This window comes from Pristiophorus japonicus, chromosome 11, assembly GCF_044704955.1.
Source record: "Pristiophorus japonicus isolate sPriJap1 chromosome 11, sPriJap1.hap1, whole genome shotgun sequence".
In the NCBI taxonomy this organism is placed as follows: Eukaryota; Metazoa; Chordata; class Chondrichthyes; family Pristiophoridae; genus Pristiophorus; species Pristiophorus japonicus.
In genome coordinates, this window is record NC_091987.1 from 198410368 (window position 1) to 198431009 (window position 20642).

The 20642-nt window shown below is 42.5% G+C and overlaps 1 protein-coding gene across 6 annotated transcripts in view; it reads left to right on the forward strand.

Annotated features, from left to right (window-relative positions):
- Positions 1-20642, forward strand: part of LOC139276426 (neural cell adhesion molecule 1-like) — a 632849-nt gene that overhangs the window by 608603 nt on the left and 3604 nt on the right. For 2 of the 6 annotated variants that reach the window (XM_070894395.1, XM_070894396.1), the window contains 3 exons: positions 10997-11204; positions 13367-13483; positions 14428-15258. In XM_070894395.1, coding sequence (XP_070750496.1) covers positions 10997-11204; positions 13367-13483; positions 14428-15258 — 1156 coding nt within the window. Of the gene's footprint in view, positions 1-10993; positions 11205-13366; positions 13484-14427; positions 15259-20642 lie in introns of all 6 variants that reach the window. The other 4 variants (XM_070894397.1, XM_070894401.1, XM_070894399.1 and 1 more) reach the window with 2 other exon arrangements.

A 20642-nucleotide genomic window follows, 5' to 3' on the forward strand; every position in this document is an offset into this window, starting at 1 on the left:
GACAAAATTGGGCCGAATTGCATACAGCGCATGTGCAGAAGACACAAGGTATGGTGGGGTAATATTACAAGCACAGGCAGCGTCCCAGACAAGACGAATAATGTACTGATGGGCGAGAACCCTGTTTATGACAGAAGTGATGGAGTTTTAGTTTTGGTGGCGATACTGTGCCTTGGCAGTGCAACATCAAAATCTGTTATTGTTGGTGAAATTGTTATTCAAGATATTCGACCTCAGTTGTTTGAAGATCCACTAAATTCACACACACACAAAATTTATAATTATTTAGCACATTTAAATAATTTAACCTATAGCAACCCTTGGTGGAAATATAATTGTCAATATTGCTGAAGATCAATTGATCTAATTTAAACATGTCTCATTTAAATTGCATTGCATTTATAGCAATATAGATTTAACCATATTAGATCTGTAGGAAGCTCCAGATCTAGATTGAACTATAATTAGTTCTGCTTTCTCAGTATTTTATCTCTCAGAAACAAAATAGCCCTTCTCAGAGTTGATATGAAGAATCAGGTGATGATGGTTTTGAGGAAAAGACAATATTTGAATTCCTGTGTAAATGCGTGGGTTTTCCACGTTTGGGTAACCTCTCTTAATGCTACTTGAATGAAAAACATCAAACTGCTTGGTCCATGATACTGAATAGTCCATTGGAGGAGGTAATGGAGCATGCACTCTGACAGTATTGAGCCAGTAAGTGTCCACTGCAGCCCAGTGAAAGTTGCCTCCCACAGACCATCTTCATTTATTGGACTTGGGATTTCGATTCTGTGCCTCTGAATTTTCTACCCAATCTAAGTTCCGAATATGCACCTCTATTCACATCTATAAAACCATTACAGAATTCAATTGTGCCTCCAAATGTTGAATCAAAATACTGGAAAATGCATCAAAAAGTGTTAACATTTTCGGGAGGACAAATGCGCCAGATTCCCGAGGAAATGCCTTTCATACCATCAGAGATCATTTCCCCCTTCAAAACGTCTAAATTCACCACTGCAAAATACATTGGGCATAGCTGCAGTTCAAATCATGGTACGTACTGGACACGTTTCACTGCGCTCTCATTGTAACTGCAATTTTCATATGTCCTGCTTGAGGCGTTTGGGTTTCAGTTTTCACAGAGCAACAAAATCTAATGAATTCTGAAATCCAACATAATAAAGAGGAAATGAGCGTATTTAATTATTTTGAAGCATTGGCCTTGGTCATGGGCCTTCATTCAGGGCTGTTTTTCAATTGTACATTGTCAGCTTGTCATTGTCAAGTTGTCAGCTTTATTTTGAAGTTGTTCAGCTTTGCTGCGTTTTGTATGTTGGCATGTTTGCAGTAAGAAGAATGCTACTGAGATATGGCAACTAGTCCACAAAGCCTTGCAGCAACAGTTAACCAACCATTGGCAGTACACTTTCAGTGGCAGCAAAGGCCACCACTGTCCTTAACATTTATACTGCATGGGCATTCCTGTCATCCATAGGGGTCAGAATCATAGAATATTAGAACAGCAACAACAGCTGGTATTTATGAAAGAAAGACTTGGATTTATATTGTGCCTTTCACGACCACCGGACATCTCAAAGGGCTTTACAAGAAATGAAGTATTATGGAGTGTAGTCACTGTTGTAATAAGGGAAACGCAGCAGCCAATTTGCACACAGCAAGTTCCCATAAACTGCAATGTGATAATGACCAGATAATCTGTTTTTGTTATATTGATTGAGGGATAAATATTGGCCAGCAGACCTCTGCTCCTCTTCGAAATAGTGTCTTGGGATCTTTTACGTCCACCTGAGAGAGCAGACGGGACCTCGGTTTAATGTCTCATCCACGGGATCTCAGTTTAACCTCCGACAGTGCAGCACTCCCTCAGCACTGCACTGGAGTGTCAGCCTAAATTTATGTGCACGTCCCAGGACTGGGATGCAACGCCTTTAAAATAGTAAAACACGCCAAGGCACGTCACAAGAGCGTAATCCGACACAAATTGACAATGAGCCAAAGAAAGAGATGTTAGAATGGGTGACTGAAAGCTTGGTCAAAAAGATAGGTTTTAAGGAGAGGAGAGGTTTAGGGAGAGCATTCCTGAGTTTAGGACTTAGATGGCTGAAGGCATGGCCACCAGGGGTGGGGCAATGGGAGTGTTGGATGCACAAGAATCTAGAATTAGAGAAATGCAGTGTTCTTGAAATGTTGTAGGGCTGGAGGAGTATGCAGATATATGATTGGGTGAGGCCATGAGGGAGATTTAAACATGAGGATGAGAATATTAAAATCAAGGCATTGGTGGAATGGGAGCCAATGTAGGCCAGTGAGCATTGTGGTGATGGGTAAATAGGACTTGGTTCAGGTTAGGTTATGGGCAGCAGAGTAATGAATGAGCTCAAGTTTATGGAGGGTGGAAAATGAGACGCTGGCTCGGAGAGCATTGGAATAGTCAAGTCTGGAGGTTTAAAAATAAGCATGGCTGAGGGTTTCAGCAGCAGATGAGCTGAGATATCGCTGAGGGGCAGCATGCAGATGAGAAATAGGATCGATCCTTGGGGACTCCAGAGGCAACTGTGTGGGTATGGGAAGAGAAGTCTGTCAATGAGACAGTAGTGCTGAGAACAGTTATCTTCTCCACCATTGAACTGAGCAGCATAAGGGACAAAGGTGATGGTCATTCCAACTCCCACTCTCATGCAACAGGTCACCGGTGTTGGAAAGTACTGTAAGATGCTACCACTGAATTTATACTCCGGCTGAGTTAGGAATACAGGTATGTGAAGAAAAAGAAGGCAGCAGCGACCAGTGAAAGGAAGGCATGAGACGGTTGCTTGGAAGTCCAGGAGAGCAGCACTGGGCTAGGAGCAGGTAAGAGCAGCTGAGTGGAGCCACCAAATTCTTCTGATATATTGAGGTTTTACTTTAATATTGAAGTAAAACAAAGGAACAGTAAATGTAATTTGATACTAGGGACAACATTAATATATTGGGATCCAATATATCAAAGTTCAATATATCAAGCTGTGTTCTCAGTGAGTATTGTCATTGGATTAAGTTATGCATAAAATCATTTAGGCTTAACTTCATCTTCATTTTTATGATATTCTTTTCTTACCTTGGTTCTCTCTTTTCAAGTCACGAAACTGCTTCTCACATTAGGCCATCTCTCCAGTGTGCAGTGAAGAGAACCTCGATGATGTGATCAGTAACACTGACTTTTCTTCTGTTTTCCTTGCGTCAATAACATTTTTGAGTATTCCACAGCTGAATTAGCAAGCTCTGCATCATTTATACCAGCTAAGTGGCTCATTAACTGCTTGAGGAGTATGAAAGAGGTATTGCTACAGGTTATAATTGGTCATTTTTTTGTTCCCGTTAACAAAATGGGATTGCACAACAATAGGATCTTAACACGTTTTTGATGGAAGAGGAAAATATAAGTCCAGTGTTTATGAAACGCAAAATAGTTTAGTGATAAGAACTTTGCTGATCTATGAAGATGATCCCTCTAACCTTTATAAAGCTAAACCTGTTCATTTTCAGTATTTGTGCTCATTGACATGAAGGACTTTATTGTTTCCTTTTTGTCAAAGGAATAATCTACTGGAATTATGACTTGTTCTGTGTTCATCTCTATTACTTTAACTTAAACAGAGAGACACTTACCAAGAATTGGAATGGGATCAAGATGCTTTAAATTGTTTAATTTATTAAGATGCTTACTGCTGGTACTGACATAAATGGTGGGGAAGTTACTGGAATCCAAATCTGAGACTGCGCGCCTCAGCACTTGGATATATTTTTTTTAATTATTCATTCATGCAATGTGGGTGTCGCTGGCAAGGACAGCATTTATTGTCCATCCCTAATTGCCCTTGAGAGGGTGGTGGTGAACCTTGAACTGATAAAGTCCGTGTGGTGAAGGTACTCCCACAGTGCTGTTAGGGAGGGAGTTCTAGGATTTTGACCCACCGATGATGACGGAAGAAAAATGAGGGTTGTTGGAGCTGCACCCATCCCGGCAAGTGGAGAGTATTCCATCACACTCCTGATGTGTGTCTTGTGGGTGGTGGAAAGGCTCTGTGGAGTCGGGAGGTGAGTCACTTGCTACAGATGTACCTAGCCTCTGACCTGCTCTTGTAGCCACAGTATTTATGTGGCTGGTCCAGTTAAGTTTCTGTTCAATAATGACCCCCAGCATGTTGATGGTGGGGAATTCAATTATAGTAATGCCGTTGAATGTCAAGGGGAGATGGTATAAGCTGATGAAAGAGAGTCAGCATGGATTTGTAAAGAGCAGGTCATGTCTCACTAATCTAGTTAAGTTTTTGAGGAGGTCACTAGCATAATAGATAGGGGAGTGCCTATTAATGTTGTCTATGTGGGCTTCCAGAAGGCATTTGATAAGATTCCACACGAGATCATTAGAAAAAACGAAAGCACACTGAATTGGAGATAACTTTGTGACATGGGTGGTAATTGGTTCGTATATTGGTTGGTATATACTCATTATTTGATTGGTGGGATGTGACAAGTGGTGTTCCCCAGGGATCTGTATTGGGGCCTCAGCTGACTTGGAAGAAGGGAGACTAAGTTATAGATAACACTAAGTTAGAAAGCCAGTAAGTTGTGTAGGTAGGAGCAGGAGGTTACAAGGGGAAATAGAGGACCAAGTGACTGGGACAAACTGTGGCAGATGGAGTTAATAGTCCTGTGAAGCGCCTTAGGATGTTTTACTACATTAAAGGCACGATATAAATTCAACTTGTTGAGTTTATTGTGGGAAAGTGGATCCGAGAAACACAAGTTGGAATATTTCCTTAATGGTGACTAGGAGCTTTAGAGAAAGAAAGGGATTTAAATATCCATGTATTCAAATAACAAAAACTAGTGCACCAGAGCAAAAAGTAATCAAAACAGCTAATGGAACATTATGTTTCTATCTTCTCTCCCTGTTAAATGTTAGTGTATATGAGTGCTTGTCAAAATTACCATGACAGCTCCAAAAGACACGAACCCAAATATCCAAATGGAAGATGCTGCACATAATAAACGATAGTTAGGTGTGAGTGTGCTGAGTTAGACATTCTCGGGCGTCAGCAGACCTGAAGATGTCCTCTCAACTTCTTAGTACATTATAGTTACGTGACTCCTATATCAGTCTAAATGGCAGGAGTGTCCAAGATTTATGTTTTCTTGAAGCTGCTTAGATGCATATCAAAATGCCCTGTGGTCAACATAATGTTTAAAGCAATGTTGCCATTAAGCTGCATGTATCTCAAGCTATAGATACTATCCAATCTAGGCGCTTTGAAGCAATTGCATTCAGTGCATCCCTTCCATAACCGCGAGTCCCCTGAACTGCAAACTGGACAAACTAGCGAGCGGAAAAAAGTACAAGCGGAACTGTGCTTTATGGGCTAGATTTCTGTGACTACTTCTACAAATAATGCATTACAAGCTGTCCTTTCGATACCATTGCAGTATTGTGTGTTTTTTTGTAAATTTAGTCCCACTACGCCATACACCATCTATAGCTAAAATGACAACTACTGGGCCTACTCCCAAGCCTCCACTAATGACACTTTATAACTGGCTGTTCGGAGGTAGGGGAGAGTGGCCTGGGCTAACTCCAGTCCTGATAATCCCAACCTTTCCCATGAGTAGCACTTGGATTACCAACAATCAGTGTATAAATTATTATTAATAATATACTTCATTATATGCAAACTCTAAACTTGAGACATACAAAGCTGTGGTATTCTTTGTGTAGTATAAGATCGCCATTTGGTACCAGCTGTGGTAATGGAAGACTTCTGTTTGTTAAAGTACATTTCGCTGTTTTGCAGTTCCAATAAGCTACCAGTAGAACACTGGTTGTGCCACCTTCTGACTTAGTAATAGCATAAAGAAGAAAAAAGTCCCTTGAAAGCTAATTTTAGCAACAGCTCACTAAACGTGGCTCCTGTCTAATAATCTGTGAATTGAGTTAATGCAGAATTTCCATGAATTGTACTCATCAAAGATTTTTAACTTGCCGAAATCAGTGTAAACAGGACAGTAACGGCTTCAAATGAGGGTCGGTAGTTTTGCCACCCTGTCACTGCCAGACTCTGCCCACTGCCACTTTTACAGCAGCCTACAGATGGGCAGCCAAATAACCTGTCTGTTTCAGGAAGTAGGCCCTCTTTTTAAAGGCAAATTGGGGACCCTGATTGCCATTTTAGAACAAAGCTGGTCGGAAAGTGCGATGTGCATTCTCCAACCAGTTTTCCAGCTGATTATTTTTGTGGGACCAGGAACAACAGGAGTACTGCTCTGGACCATATAGAAATAACTTGGGCCGCTGCCAAACCAATGTCATTTGGCATCTGGAGCTCGCGCGTTCTATTTCGGGTCCTTTTCGGGTTGGAAATCGGTGGTTAGTGGTGTGCCACAGGGATCGGTGCTGGGACCACAACTGTTTACAATATACATAGATGACCTGGAAGAGGGGACAGAGTGTAGTGTAACAAAATTTGCAGATGACACTAAGATTAGTCGGAAAGCGGGTTGTGTAGAGGACTCGGAGAGGCTGCAAAGAGATTTAGATAGGTTAAGCGAATGGGCGAAGGTTTGGCAGATGGAATACAATGTCGGAAAGTGTGAGGTCATCCACCTTGGGGAAAAAAAACACAGTAAAAGGGAATATTATTTGAATGGGGAGAAATTACAACATGCTGAGATGCAGAGGAACCTGCGGGTCCTTGTGCATGAATCCCAAAAAGTTAGTTTGCAGGTGCAGCAGGTAATCAGGAAGGCGAATGGAATGTTGGCCTTCATTGCGAGAGGGATGGAGTACAAAAGCAGGGAGGTCCTGCTGCAACTGTATAGAGTATTGGTAAGGCCGCACCTGGAGTACTGCGTGCAGTTTTGGTCACCTTACTTAAGGAAGGATATACTGGCTTTGGAGGGGGTACAGAGACGATTCACTAGGCTGATTCCGGAAATGAGGGGGTTACCTTATAATGATAGATTGAGTAGACTGGGTCTTTACTCGTTGGTGTTCAGAAGGATGATGGGTGATCTTATAGAAACATTTAAAATCATGAAAGGGATAGACAAGATAGAGGCAGAGAGGTTGTTTCCACTGGTAGGGGAGGCTAGAACTAGGGGGCACAGCCTCAAAATACAGGGGAGCTAATTTAAAATCGAGTTGAGAAGGAATTTCTTCTCCCAGAGGGTTGTGAATCTGTGGAATTCTCTGCCCAAGGAAGCAGTTGAGGCTAGCTCATTGAATGTATTCAAATCACAGATAGATAGACTTTTAACCAATAACGGAATTAAGGGTTACGGGGAGCGGGCGGGTAAGTGGAGCTGAGTCCACGGCCAGATCAGCCATGATCTTATTGAATGGCGGAGCAGGCTCGCTGCTGGAAAGGGCGGGTTGCTGGCACACTCCATTTGCACCGTCTAAAGGTTCAAATAGACCACAGTATGTATTGGAGCAGCTACATCTGTCTGTGATGTATTGAATGCCCAAACCCTCGTGGTGAGTTAGTGATTGTTTGAAGCTTCAACACGTGAAATGCAAAGGAAGATTTTCCCCCTCTGCGACCTCAGCCCATCCCAAATGCTTTACGGCCAAGTAAATACATTTAAAATGTAGTCACTGTTGTAATACAGGAAACGCGGCAGCCAGTTTCCACACAGGGAGGTCCCACAAACAGCACTGGCCAGATAATGTTTCAGAAATAACTCGCAAACATTTGATGTTATATGGGTGAGTGTCCTATTTAAGTTGTTGAAGTGATCGAGTAAAGGGATAGCATGTCTATTTTTTTTCAAATCCTGTACAAGAAAGTGCATTTGAGAATACCATAAGATAGCTCACTACAACTTGCCAAGTCCATTAACAATCTAAGTTAAGTAGTAAATTTGTCTTACGATTTACTAAACGGAATGCATTACCTGGTAAATTTGTAGTATCCCCTTTCGTGAACCTTTCTGTCGGCCTGTTATCAAATAGTCTGTGTTAAGTGACTGGATAGATCATTGGGGTTTGTATACTCTCCTTTCACCTTAGAGACGGCAATGAAAATGCAAATTGATGGAATGAGCACCTTCCTTTTTTGCTGACCGAGGATCCTACGTGAAGTATGCTCAGACATTCCTCACCCAGTTCCTATTGGGCATTGACTTGTGGCACAGCACTGTATGCAAATAGGCAATCGTCATCAAAGAGTCGGGTGGGGATGATCAATGTTCACCTTTAGGCGGCCAACAGAGGCTGGAGCCATTTTGAGGCCTGGAACTTGCGAGCTGCGGGCTCTAAATGGCGTCCCAAAGCAACCCACCAGATTCAGGCTGGCGCAAGAATCGGCTGGCCCAGAGGCCACCCGGCCAGCAACAAAGTAAACCCAGGGAGGGAGATCAAAATCCCAGAGGGATGAGGGGGAAGCCCAACATGGCAGCAACACAGATCATTTTTGTGATGGCCGGAGTGCTCCTCCAGGCCCCTAAAAAATAATGTAAACTCTTTTTTGGGGCGTTTTCGGCCCTAACGCCACTGAAACTGGCTGGAGAGTGCACGGCGCATACGTTCACCAGTTCGGTCCTAAATTGGCATTCTGTGAAACAGACTGGCACTTTGGCCAGCCAGTGGTAGGCCCCTGTAAGAGTGGCAATGGGCAGAATGTCGGCCTTAACTGGGCAGTAAGTCTACTGATCCCATTTTGAGGTTGTTACCTCACCGTTATCATCGTTTTGGCAGACTGAAATAGACCCCAGGATTGTTGTGACAGCAGTGAGAAATATATCGTTATATATATATCATCATAGTGTTGCTATGTCATTTGAGTACAACCGCCCATATTTGGGCAGATGTATTCAACAACCACTATCCTTTTCAGAGGAAATCCTGAAAGTGGTGGGGAGTGTTTCCCCAGGAATGGTTCCCCAGCCAGTATTCCTCACCCACTGCCCCACCTACAATTTATACTGCAAAACTAGCCACACTGAAGAGAAAAATCCACCCCATTACTTGTATTTCTGTATCTATTTTATCCTGATTATTTTCTTTCAAAGATCACTTTGGTTTATTTCTCTGTAGTTATTTGGGATGAGTAATGCAGATTACAATGTTTACACAAAAGGTTACTGCAGAAGATAAAGGTACGCGGAGTCAGAGGAAATGTATTAGCATGGATCGAGAATTGGCTGGCTAACAGAAAGCAGAGAGTCGGGATAAATGGGTCCTTTTCGGGTTGGAAATCGGTGGTTAGTGGTGTGCCACAGGGATCGGTGCTGGGACCACAACTGTTTACAATATACATAGATGACCTGGAAGAGGGGACAGAGTGTAATGAAACAAAATTTGCAGATGACACAAAGATTAGTGGGAAAGTGGGTTGTGTAGATAACACAGAGAGGCTGCAAAGAGATTTAGATAGGTTAAGCGAATGGGCTAAGGTTTGGCAGATGGAATACAATGTCGGAAAATGTGAGGTCATCCACCTTGGGGAAAAAAAAACAGTAAAAGGGAATATTATTTAAATGGGGAGAAATTACAACATGCTGAGATGCAGAGGAACCTGCGGGTCCTTGTGCATGAATCCCAAAAAGTTAGTTTGCAGGTGCAGCAGGTAATCAGGATGGCGAATGGAATGTTGGCCTTCATTGCGAGAGGGATGGAGTACAAAAGCAGGGAGGTCCTGCTGCAACTGTATAGGGTATTAGTGAGGCCGCACCTGGAGTACTGCTTGCAGTTTTGGTCACCTTACTTAAGGAAGGATATACTAGCTTTGGAGGAGGTACAGAGACGATTCACGAGGCTGATTCCAGAGATGAGAGGGTTACCTTATGATGATAGATTGAGCAGACTGGGTCTTTACTCGTTGGAGTTCAGAAAGATGAGGGGTGATCTTATAGAAACATTTAAAATAATGAAAGGGATAGACAAGATAGAGGCAGAGAGGTTGTTTCCACTGGTTGGGGAGACTAGAACTTGGGGGCACAGCCTCAAAATACGGGGGAGCCAATTTAAAACCGAGTTGAGAAGGAATTTCTTCTCCCAGAGGGTTGTGAATCTGTGGAATTCTCTGCCCAAGGAAGCAGTTGAGGCTAGCTCATTGAATGTATTCAAGTCACAGATAGATAGATTTTTAACCAATAAGGGAATTAAGGGTCACGGGGAGCGGGCGGGTAAGTGGAGCTGAGTCCACGGCCAGATCAGCCATGATCTTGTTGAATGGCGGAGCAGGCTAGAGGGGCTCGATGGCCTACTCCTGTTCCTAATTCTTATGTTCTTATAAGCCTACTCCAAAGGCCACACCTAAAACTGGGATTTATCTGCAGTTATCTCTCTCTCTATCTCATAAATTGTGGATTTGTTAACCCCCACCTAACCACTCTCCAGATAAGCTACCAAAATGTTGGAATTTTGGAACTGAGCTGAATTTCAGAGGCAGAGGGGTATTACCAATGTTCCCTTCCATTTACTTTTTGGGTGTGCAGTCCATTCACATTTCCGCGCATGCACGGTTTTTCCATTCAAAAGCTGACGAGCCGGGACCTCCAAACAGCTGTGCAGCCATGCAGCTTAAAGGGAACATTAGCATTACATAGTACAATGCAACGATATTGACTTACTTGAAGCATCTGCTATCTCTTACATTGGTTGACTTGCCTTGTAACCAGGACTCGGGGTAGGGTTACCGAAGTATGTGCGGTCCCTCTCGCAGTATCTCGACATGTAGATCGATTTATATATGTTGCACCTGATAGCTAGCAAAACCTTCCGTTTATTTCAACAGGTATGTTGGAGTGGAGAATTTTCAGTTTGTCGGCCTGTGGAATTCCTGAGAATTAGTCGAAGGTTCCTCATAACAGGACACTGCAGATTTAAATAAATTAAATTTTCCACACCTAAAATTTGAATTCTTAGATGTAGTGAAATTAGGTAATTGTTGAGTGTTTAGTGGTTAATTGATTCCCTTTCTTCTAGAAGTTGATCCATCAAATGCTTCAGGTCTGGGGACCGGTGCCATTGTTGGCATTCTTATCGTCATCTTCCTCATCCTGCTGGTTGCCGTTGACGTCACCTGCTACTTCATTAATAAGTGTGGCCTGCTGATGTGCATTGCAGTCAATTTCTGTGGACAGCCTGGTCCAGGATCTAAGGGCAAGGACATTGAAGAAGGGAAAGCTGCTTTCTCGTAAGTAGCTTAAATCTGTAATTTCCCTGAAATGTAATGCTTGTGTTTACAGCAGGAAAGTTAAAGTGTATAATAATCATTGCACTACTGTAGTTACAACATCATCTGAATCGGTTTCATGCCTTTCATTAAACATTTTGTCTTGCTGTGCTGGAAATAATGTGTGAAACCATGTTGACAGATCCAAGTAAATGAAGCAATAAAACAAGTAAATATTCATTGGAAAACGCAAAGCTCCAGCATGTAAAGTCGTTGCGATATTTTTCTGAAGTAAAGTACCCAAGTTGAGTTGTGGAAGGGAATAAAAGTCACACCATTGAATCAAAAAGATCATGTTGTTTTCTTCACAACTCTGAAATGCAAGTCCAAAATAACATCACAAAATCTCTGCTACACAAATGAGATCATAGTTGTTATGTATGTAAACTTTACCAGTGTGTAAGACTTGCCACCAGGGGGCCCAAGGGTCATCTGCACACCCCGGGCAAGCAGGTATAAAAGGCAGTCTACCATGCTGCTTCCTCACTCTGGAGTTACACGAAAGAGACCAAGGTCACAACAGTTTCAGGTTACAGTATACAGTTTTGTGGAGTTATTCTGAACATAACAATAGTATTTTGGACACACTTAACTAATTGTACATCTTTGTTGTTTAGTAAATTATTGGAGCCCTTTAAAAACATAAAAAATAGGAGCAGGAGTAGGCCATACGGTCCCTCGAGCCTGCTCCGCCATTTAATACGATCATGGCTGATCCGAACATGGACTCGGGTCCACTTCCCTGCCAACTCCCCATAACCCCTTATTCCCTTATCGGTTAAGAAACTGTCTATCTCTGTCTTAAATTTATTCAATGACCCAGCTTCAACAGCTCTCTGAGGCAGCGAATTCCACAGATTTACAACCCTCTGAGAGAAGAAATTCCTCCTCATCTCAGTTTTAAATGGGCGGCCCCTTATTCTAAGATTATGCCCCCTAGTTCTAGTCTCCCTATCAATGGAAACATCCTCTCTGCGTCCACCTTGTCAAGCCGTATACGTTTCAATAAGATCACCTCTCATTCTTCTGAATTCCAATTAGTAGAGGCCCAAACTACTCAACCTTTCCTCATAAGTCAAGCCCCTCATCTCCAGAATCAATCTAGTGAACCTTCTCTGAACTGCCTCCAAAGCAAGTACAGGGTATATCATTTCTTAAATATGGAAACCAAAACTGTATGCAGTATTCCAGGTGTGGCCTCACCAATACCCTGTATAACTATAGCAAGACTTCCCTGCTTTTATACTCAATCCCCTTTGCAATAAAGGCCAAGATTCCATTGACCTTGCTGATCACTTGCTGTACCTGCATACTAAGATTGTGTGTTTTATGCACCAAGACCCCCAGGTCCCGCTGTACTGCAGCACCTTGCAATTTTTCTCCATTTAAGTAAGAACTTTAATTATTTCCAGACTTTACAGGGTTCTACATTTATTTTAATGGAATGAATGTCGAAGGCGAGGAGAATCCCTTACAGTGCTGCCATTTTCATTCCTTGTACTTACACCAACATTCTTCTTTCATAGTAACATAATAATAGTTTCAGGAGAAGACCTCCAGTCCATTTATCCCACCTATCCCACAGTATTCGCTTGGTATGTTTCGAATAGCGATGAATCCCACTTGATGATGAGAAGCTGTTCTGGTTCCTACTTTGAAACCCATTAGGGTTTCTTGTGCCACCATCCATGCCTGTAATCTGTTGCTCACACTTGGTGACAATTTTATTGTGGTCAATCTGGTATCGAATATCCACAATAATTCTACCTTTGCTACAGCATTTATTGTCGGTAACTCATCATAGGCGGTCTCTCATATCCCGAACCCGCTTCCACGCCAAAAAAGGAATATGTTCACAGGTGTTTCAATGAAGGACCTGATATTCCAGGTCCCAAACTACATGTTGAAGGGTGGAAGATGCCTGTGCGTGAATTTTTATTAACATGGGGTGGCCTTTGCACACCAGCCACCACATGGGCTTGACCGAGCCAGGTCTTGGCCCAGTGGCAAGAATTAACCAAGACGACTGGAGAAAAATTGGTAACTAATTGGCCCCCGAAGAGTGTAGCAAAATCTGTCCTTGCCCGTCAGTATGAAAATTGATGCCTTGCATTTGCTTACAGGAAAGACGAGTCGAAGGAGCCCATTGTGGAGGTGCGGACCGAGGAAGAACGAACTCCCAACCATGATGGTGGAAGCCAAACAGAACCCAATGAGACCACTCCATTGACGGAGCCTGAGTAAGTTGCAGTGTGTTTGAGAATGTGGCTGCTTTGTGCTGTGTTCTCCGCTGGTTTTATGCTTCACGTTTGTGTTTATATGGTTGGTTAATAATTTCTGCTTGCTTTATGACTTCTGTGAATTCTGTGAGTTACTGTGCAGTGTTCAGTCTCATTTGGCTTCTGTTTTCTTGATGGTGCTTCTCACCCAGAGTTACCTTATCATAATGATATTGGATGTTTTTGAAGGACCAAGCCAAAATGAGGAAAATTAAGGTCCCTAACTTAACTTAAGAGCCATAGTCGGTCATGAATTTCAAGGAATCATTAAGGGTTTGCAAATACAGTTGAAAATGAACTGAGGCAAAACTGAGAGAAATGAATCAAGTTGTATATGATTTCTGCTTAACAGGTGCAAATAAAATAACCTTAAAGTAAGTTTATCACTAAAATTCTGAACTCTATCTCTATGATTGGCTGCACATGCATGAATATCTGTGCAAAAACAAGGGTTTTTTTTCTGTTTAACAAAGAACACTGCGAAGTTCTTTACATGGTTGTACACACAAACTTGAATCTTAAAGTGCTTTACAATTTTGCAAGAAGACCTACTGAAACAATAAAAGTAATCCATTGTGAATTTTGCTTTAAATTAATTTAGGCAAAGAAAGGAAATATGCAACTACCTAACATTGTGACTTACTATGGCTTTGATATTGGTGTTCGGGATTATTGAAGCTTAAGTCACTTCCTATCAGTTGTTGTAAAATCTTAGCCATTTACTATACTGGCTAAGAACGTTATTGTAAGACAATCCTATTTTCAAACCCAATATATGGTGCGTATTTAATGTTATATGTTGCATATGTGGCAGCATGATATGGTCTTTATGTGCTTGTGCTTCTTTCTGTCACTATTGCTATATTGTCTATTCTATCCATTTTCTACTCCTGTTGTCCTCACAGGCACGCAGCAGATACCCAGGCTACTGTCGAGGACATGTTGCCTTCTGTCACCACAGTAACCACTAACTCTGACACTATCACTGAAACGTTTGCCACTGCTCAAAATAGTCCAACGAGTGAAACGACTACACTCACTTCCAGCGCTGCACTCCCAGCCTCAACTACACCTGAGCCATCACCTGCTTCAGCTGCTCCACCTCACCCACCCAAGGCAGCTGTAGCATCTCCCACCTCACCTTCCACCGCGTCTCCGGCTGAGGCAGCTCCCAAAGTTGCTCCCCTTGTTGATCTCAGCGATGCCCCGGCCTCTGTTTCTTCGCCTCCTTCTTCTGCCCCAGTCTCCAGCAATCCGGTCTCGAGCGTTAATTCCAGCCAAGCCTCCGTCCCTCGTCCTATTGCTGGAACAGTAGAGGAGGCCGCGAAAGCTCCTGCCAGCAGTAGCAAACCTTCTGGCCCAGTTCCCAGCCCTGGAAACCCAGCCAGTCCCCCAGCTACATCAGCTCAGTTGCAGCCCAAGCCAGAAGCTCCAACGACTACCAAGAGCCCAGAAACAGAAGCTGCAAAGCCTAACCCAGTGAAGAGCCCCGTGGAGCCAACAAATAACTCCACCAGTGTGAAGAACGAGGCTGCTACAGACAGCAGCAAAAAACCCTCCCAGGGTGAGGACTTTCCAAATGACGGAGGGACCTTCAAGACCTCAGACATTGATCTTGCAAAGGATGTTTTTGCAGCTCTTGGCAATTCTTCTCTTCCCACTATGGCTGGTGGGAAAGCTGCTGACCTTGCTCCTTCCATTGCAGCCGCCGCTTTACCATCTCCAGCAAAGGAAGAGTATGGGCGTTTTTCACACTAATGCTACTTGCTTGTCACTGTGTCTTTGTTGTGATGCAGCTGTGCTTTCATGTCCTTTCAGCTCCTGCATAAAACCTGGTCACTAACATTGCTAATTTTACAAGAAATAAGACAATTGAGAGGATACTTTCCTAATAGATTGTTGAGGTTGCATCTCGCTTTAACACATTTAGAGAAAAATCCAAGATTATTTGACTTTTAGATATGGCAGATGGGCCTGATCATGTGATAGGAGTTTGATGGCTTCCTTAAATGATCAGAATTCTGATACCTTGCATCAAATTTGCAAGAGTCATTCCAATTAAACAACATCTTGTTGCACTTATTTACCTTTTTATTCAGCATGAACCTCTTCAATTGAATTGCAAAATTATGTGCAATTTAAATTGTATGGAGACAAGGAATGTGTCTAACTATATTAGCAGTATTTTTAGTTACAGTCTTTTACAAAATTTTGCAGTTCGCATGTGCTAGTTTGAAGAGACTGATGTGAATTAAATGATGAGCAAAAATGAGTACAGTTTTTCATGGATGGAGAGCAGAAAATATGCTTCCGACAGTAAATCTGCCTTCTAAAACGATTACCCTTTGCAATAGCAGGGAATATATTAAAATATGTAAATGACCGCCTATCTTAAATTTACATATTGCTGTTGGCACTGTTCTCCCCAACAGCACCTGCTCCTGTTTCAATTGGCCGCTCATTTAAATTTAATTCAATGTCAACCAACATAGCAGATTAGATGGGATGATAACATTCAGCTCTTTAAGTACTGCTACCGATTTTATTAAGAAATGAGTTGCAATAGAATCTGGTTGTTCACAGTACAGGTATTAAGACCAGAGCACCTGGTGACACAGCCAGAGTATTATACTGTAAGGCACTATTTTTTTCTTAACATTTCAATTGATTCCCAGTTCTGAAGTAACAAGAATCCAACAACCGGCAAATACGTTTCAAAATCCTTGTGTCTGATTAAAAAATATTGGCCGATAATTTGCGGTCGGTGGCAAAGCAAAGGCATTCGCCACTGGCCCCGATGGAAGCTTCCCACAATGATCTTGCGATCTCTGTGGCCGAGAGCTTTGGCTTTTCCGACGTTCGGTTGAAATCAGTGTCAGTTAATGGGGAATCCCCAATGCGAGCTGCTGTGATGTCAACAAGCTATCTAAGCAGCCAATCACAATGCAGAATTCTCACAGACCAGGAAGAAGGAATTGAATAAATTCCATTTATTCTAACTTTTTGAAAATGTTGGAGAGGAAAACAAAGCTTGGGGCTCTCACATGGGGAAAAGGTAAACCTGAAATAAGGATGGACAAACTTTAAAAAAATATATATCTTTTTTTTTTAAGTTTCTTAAAAATGTTAATTTTTATTCAAATGGATAAATTTGAGACTCCACAAAATTGAAGTTTCACGGCCATAATGTTTGTTTAACAGTCGGTACACTGTTAAAACCCCAGTTACACCTAATCTAAAAGGGTCTAACATTTAATGGGGTATTTAACAGCAATATTATCGCGGAAAAGCCAAAATTGTCACCAGTTTCATTGATTGATGCCTATGCAGTGGAGTGGGGGGCAGGGATTGGTCCAAAGTGCAGCCAGTGAATGACTGACCACAACTTCAGGATTTCTGTGCTAGGATGCACATGCCCTAAATCCTGAAGTTGCAGTCAGTTTCAAAGGGGTAATAACAGTGAATGCTGTTCATTCGCTGTTAATACCCACCGTAAATATCAGCCCATAATGCTTTGTGAGCCTTTACTTGTTGGTACTGCTTTTTCCAAACAGTGCTGCAGCGTGACTCTTGCCACATGATTAAATTTGCCCACGCGTTGTGCTGAACTCAAAACTGTACCAAAGGAAGAATTAGTCGCTGAGGCTGAATGTAAAGACTCTCGGTTCTGCACACGCAGCACAAGTTGATATCAGGACTTTATATGCATACTCTCTCTTTCCTGATGTTCAATAATTTCCAGGTTGATAGAAACTATGTAAATGTGTTGAACTTTTATCTCTCCATTTTACAGAAATTCCTCCATCCACCCCAACATACTTAGTTTGACTCACATCATATGGTAAAAAAACAGCTGCTCCATGAACATTCTTAACCTGGGTCAATAAAGAAAGACTTGCATTTCTATAGTGCCTTTCACAACCTCAAGATGTCACAAAGTGCTTTACCACCAATTAAGTACTTTTAAAGTGTGGTCACTGTTATAATGTAGAATATACGATTTGCATAGAGCAACATCCCACAAACAGCAGTGAAGTAAATGACCGGATAATCTGTTTTAATGCTGTTGGTTGAGTGATCAATATTGGCCAGGACACCAGGGAGAAATCCCCTGCTCTTTGTCGAATAGTGTCATGGGATCCTTTATGTCCACCCAAGGGGTATAACATCTCATCTGACAGATGACACCTCTGACAGTGCAGCACTCCCTCCGTACACTGGAATGCCAGCATAGATTTTGTACTCACATCTCTGGAGTGGGGCTTGAACCCACAACCTTCTGACTCAGAGGCAAGCGTGCTACCGACTGAGCCACTGCTGACATGGGGTCACTGGGAAGTACATGAGAATCACCTAGAAGACTCGGCCATGGACATTTCATTCCCCCTTCCAACCCTCCTATAATGGAGAATGGCTTAGCCTCCATTCTGCATCTCCCCATAACATCACGGCCAAGGTCAGGGAACCATTGTAGCAAACTTACATCCTTCCAACACACCACAGCACTGTACAGATTTATTGGAATCACAATGTAGTATCATAATACACAATCCAATGTCATAGAAAGAAGAAATAAAGACAGACATTTATATAGAGCCTTTCACGGCCACCGGACGCCTCAAAGCGCTTTACAGCCAATGAAGTACTTTTGGAGTGTAGCCACTGTTGTAATGTGGGAAACGTGGCAGCCAATTTATGCAAAAGCAATTTCCCACAAAAAGCAATGTATCATCTGAAAGCTGGCACCTCCGACAGTGCAGAGCTCCCTTCAGCAGTGTCGGCCTAGATTTTTTTTCGTCCCTGGAGTGGGATTTGAACCCGCAACCTTCTGACTCAGAGGCAAGAGAGTGCTACCCACCGAGCCACAGCTGACACATAACCAGTCATTAACTCCAAATGCTGCAGCTCTCCCATCATTTCAACTGTGTGTTACTTCCACTCCAGAACTCGCAAATGTTCCTTTGAAATGCAACTCAGCCCAGTCTCTCTTTTGTTTAACTGAGAAATCAATATTTCAGTCATTTGAGACCTAGTGCTCCAGTTGCTCAATAGAAGCTGTTGTTTCTTTTAGACCAATAAAGTGAGATGAATCCAAATGAAAATGACTGTAATCAGCTCCAAATTTGCCAGGTTTTCAGGCAGACTAGCTCTTCAATTACATGGCAGCATCACCGATTTTGATCTAATATTTGCTTGAGTGCTGTGTCATTCTGAACACATTCTTTTTTTTCGAAGATTAAAGTGTTTCATGTGAAACCTCCCTCAGGTTTCACTGAATCTTTCTTAATAATGACCAAGTTTCATGCATGAGTGTCTTTTTTAATGTGCATGTGGTTTGTTTATACCGAGATAGTTTTCTCCTTTGGGAGGTTTTTTTTTAAAGATCTATTACTGCTGGCCAGTTACTGCAATGATTTTATGTTGCTTCAGGATCTCATTTTCTGCATGCAAGGACTGTGCAATAAACCAATCTTTAACAGTGAACCCAAATGTTGGCGCTTAAGGCATTGTAAGCACTGACATAGATGCAGTAATGCTATGTGGCTTATTCTAGTGTTTGCTTTTTGGGCTGGGCATTGCTAATGCTGAAAGTTCAGTTATTGTTAAGATTTGTAAATAAGACACCGTACTTAATCTTGCATTAGTCTCCCTTCAGTATAGTCGTCTTTTAATAAATAACTGCACCTATTATAACTTTATCCAGCAGTAGAAACCTTGGGGGAGTAATTCCCCTGTTGCGTGCCTCCAGTTAGCGCCATTACGCTCCACTTCCTGTGAGGGGCGGTAACCCAAATTTCACGGCTGGGGTGGGACTTCCTGCATCAAGTCCCGCCCTGCCTCGGTTACCACCCCCAAATTTTGCACTGGGCAATTTCGGCCCCCTTTTTTAAAAGATTTCATGGGGTTGAAATTAACATGCCTTGCGCTCATTTTGTAGGCATCCCTTGAATGTGTAATATGGGGCTTAGCGAGTGTTGAAGGACCCCGTGGAAAAATTGCTTCTGCATGAGCGGGGTAGGTGTCTGAACTGCCCCGATCGGGATTCTTCAGCAGCCCTTGCGGAGTGCACCCCCAACTCCACAGGCACCAATATCGCCCCCATCCTCCACAGCCCGCTCCAACTTCTCTCCCGGGACTCGCTCGAGGACTACTGCCGATGAGGCAGGCGGCCCTAAATTGACATGTCCCATCGGACAAAAAACGAGCCCAGATGAATTTTTACCCCCAAATATCCAATGTGACAGACAGATTTTTGTTCTGATTGTACATGCCAGTCTAAAGTTTCGAATGAAATGGGCTTGTGTCTATTAGAAAGTTCAGTTGATAAAAACTGGAAAGCAAGTCGAAAATAAAGCCATGTCTCCAATTCTACATGCACGCACATTTTCCACTTCCTGTCAAGCCTCACATATGAAGAATGATTACTTGGGTGAGATGCTTTAGGCCTATTAGTACTTATGGAACTCTCCTTCAACAGGCATGATTGTCTTGAGGAAAAAGAGAGGAGAGAAAAGTTGTCTCTCTGTGAACACCAATGTTCCTTTATAAAAAGTGATTTGCCACGTCAATCAGTTAAAAGTGGTTCACCCAATTCTAAATAAACTTCCCATGTGTTGTCCCATCATCAAACTCTGTTCTATAAAATGGGCACCCTTAAAACTGTTCACTTGTCACACTTAAGAAATGTGTAGTCACCTCAATATCAAGATTTAACTAGTTGGAGCCGCAACAATTTTATTTCCCCCAGTATGCTTTCTTCTACTCCTCCCACTTCCTGCCTGAAAAAGGAGCCTCTTCCCATGGTATGGTTCCACCATAACCGCAGCTCGCTGGTACCTCACACCAATACCCATTCTTCAGGTGCAAGTCTAGTCAGTGAATGTTAGCAGACTGAGCAACATGGTTGCCATGGCTGTCCTCACTTGACAACCTGACACTTCCAATGGTTCCTGAATATTGATCAGGAGCAGAAACCTCACATGAACTGTGTTGCTCCTCAACACTGCCCTGGCTGAGATCAGGCAATTTAACAGACACTAAGGAATAAACCTGTGACTTTCCCTGGTCTGTATGGGGCCCTGTTCCACACCATATAGTCCATTGAAGAAGCTGATGTTGA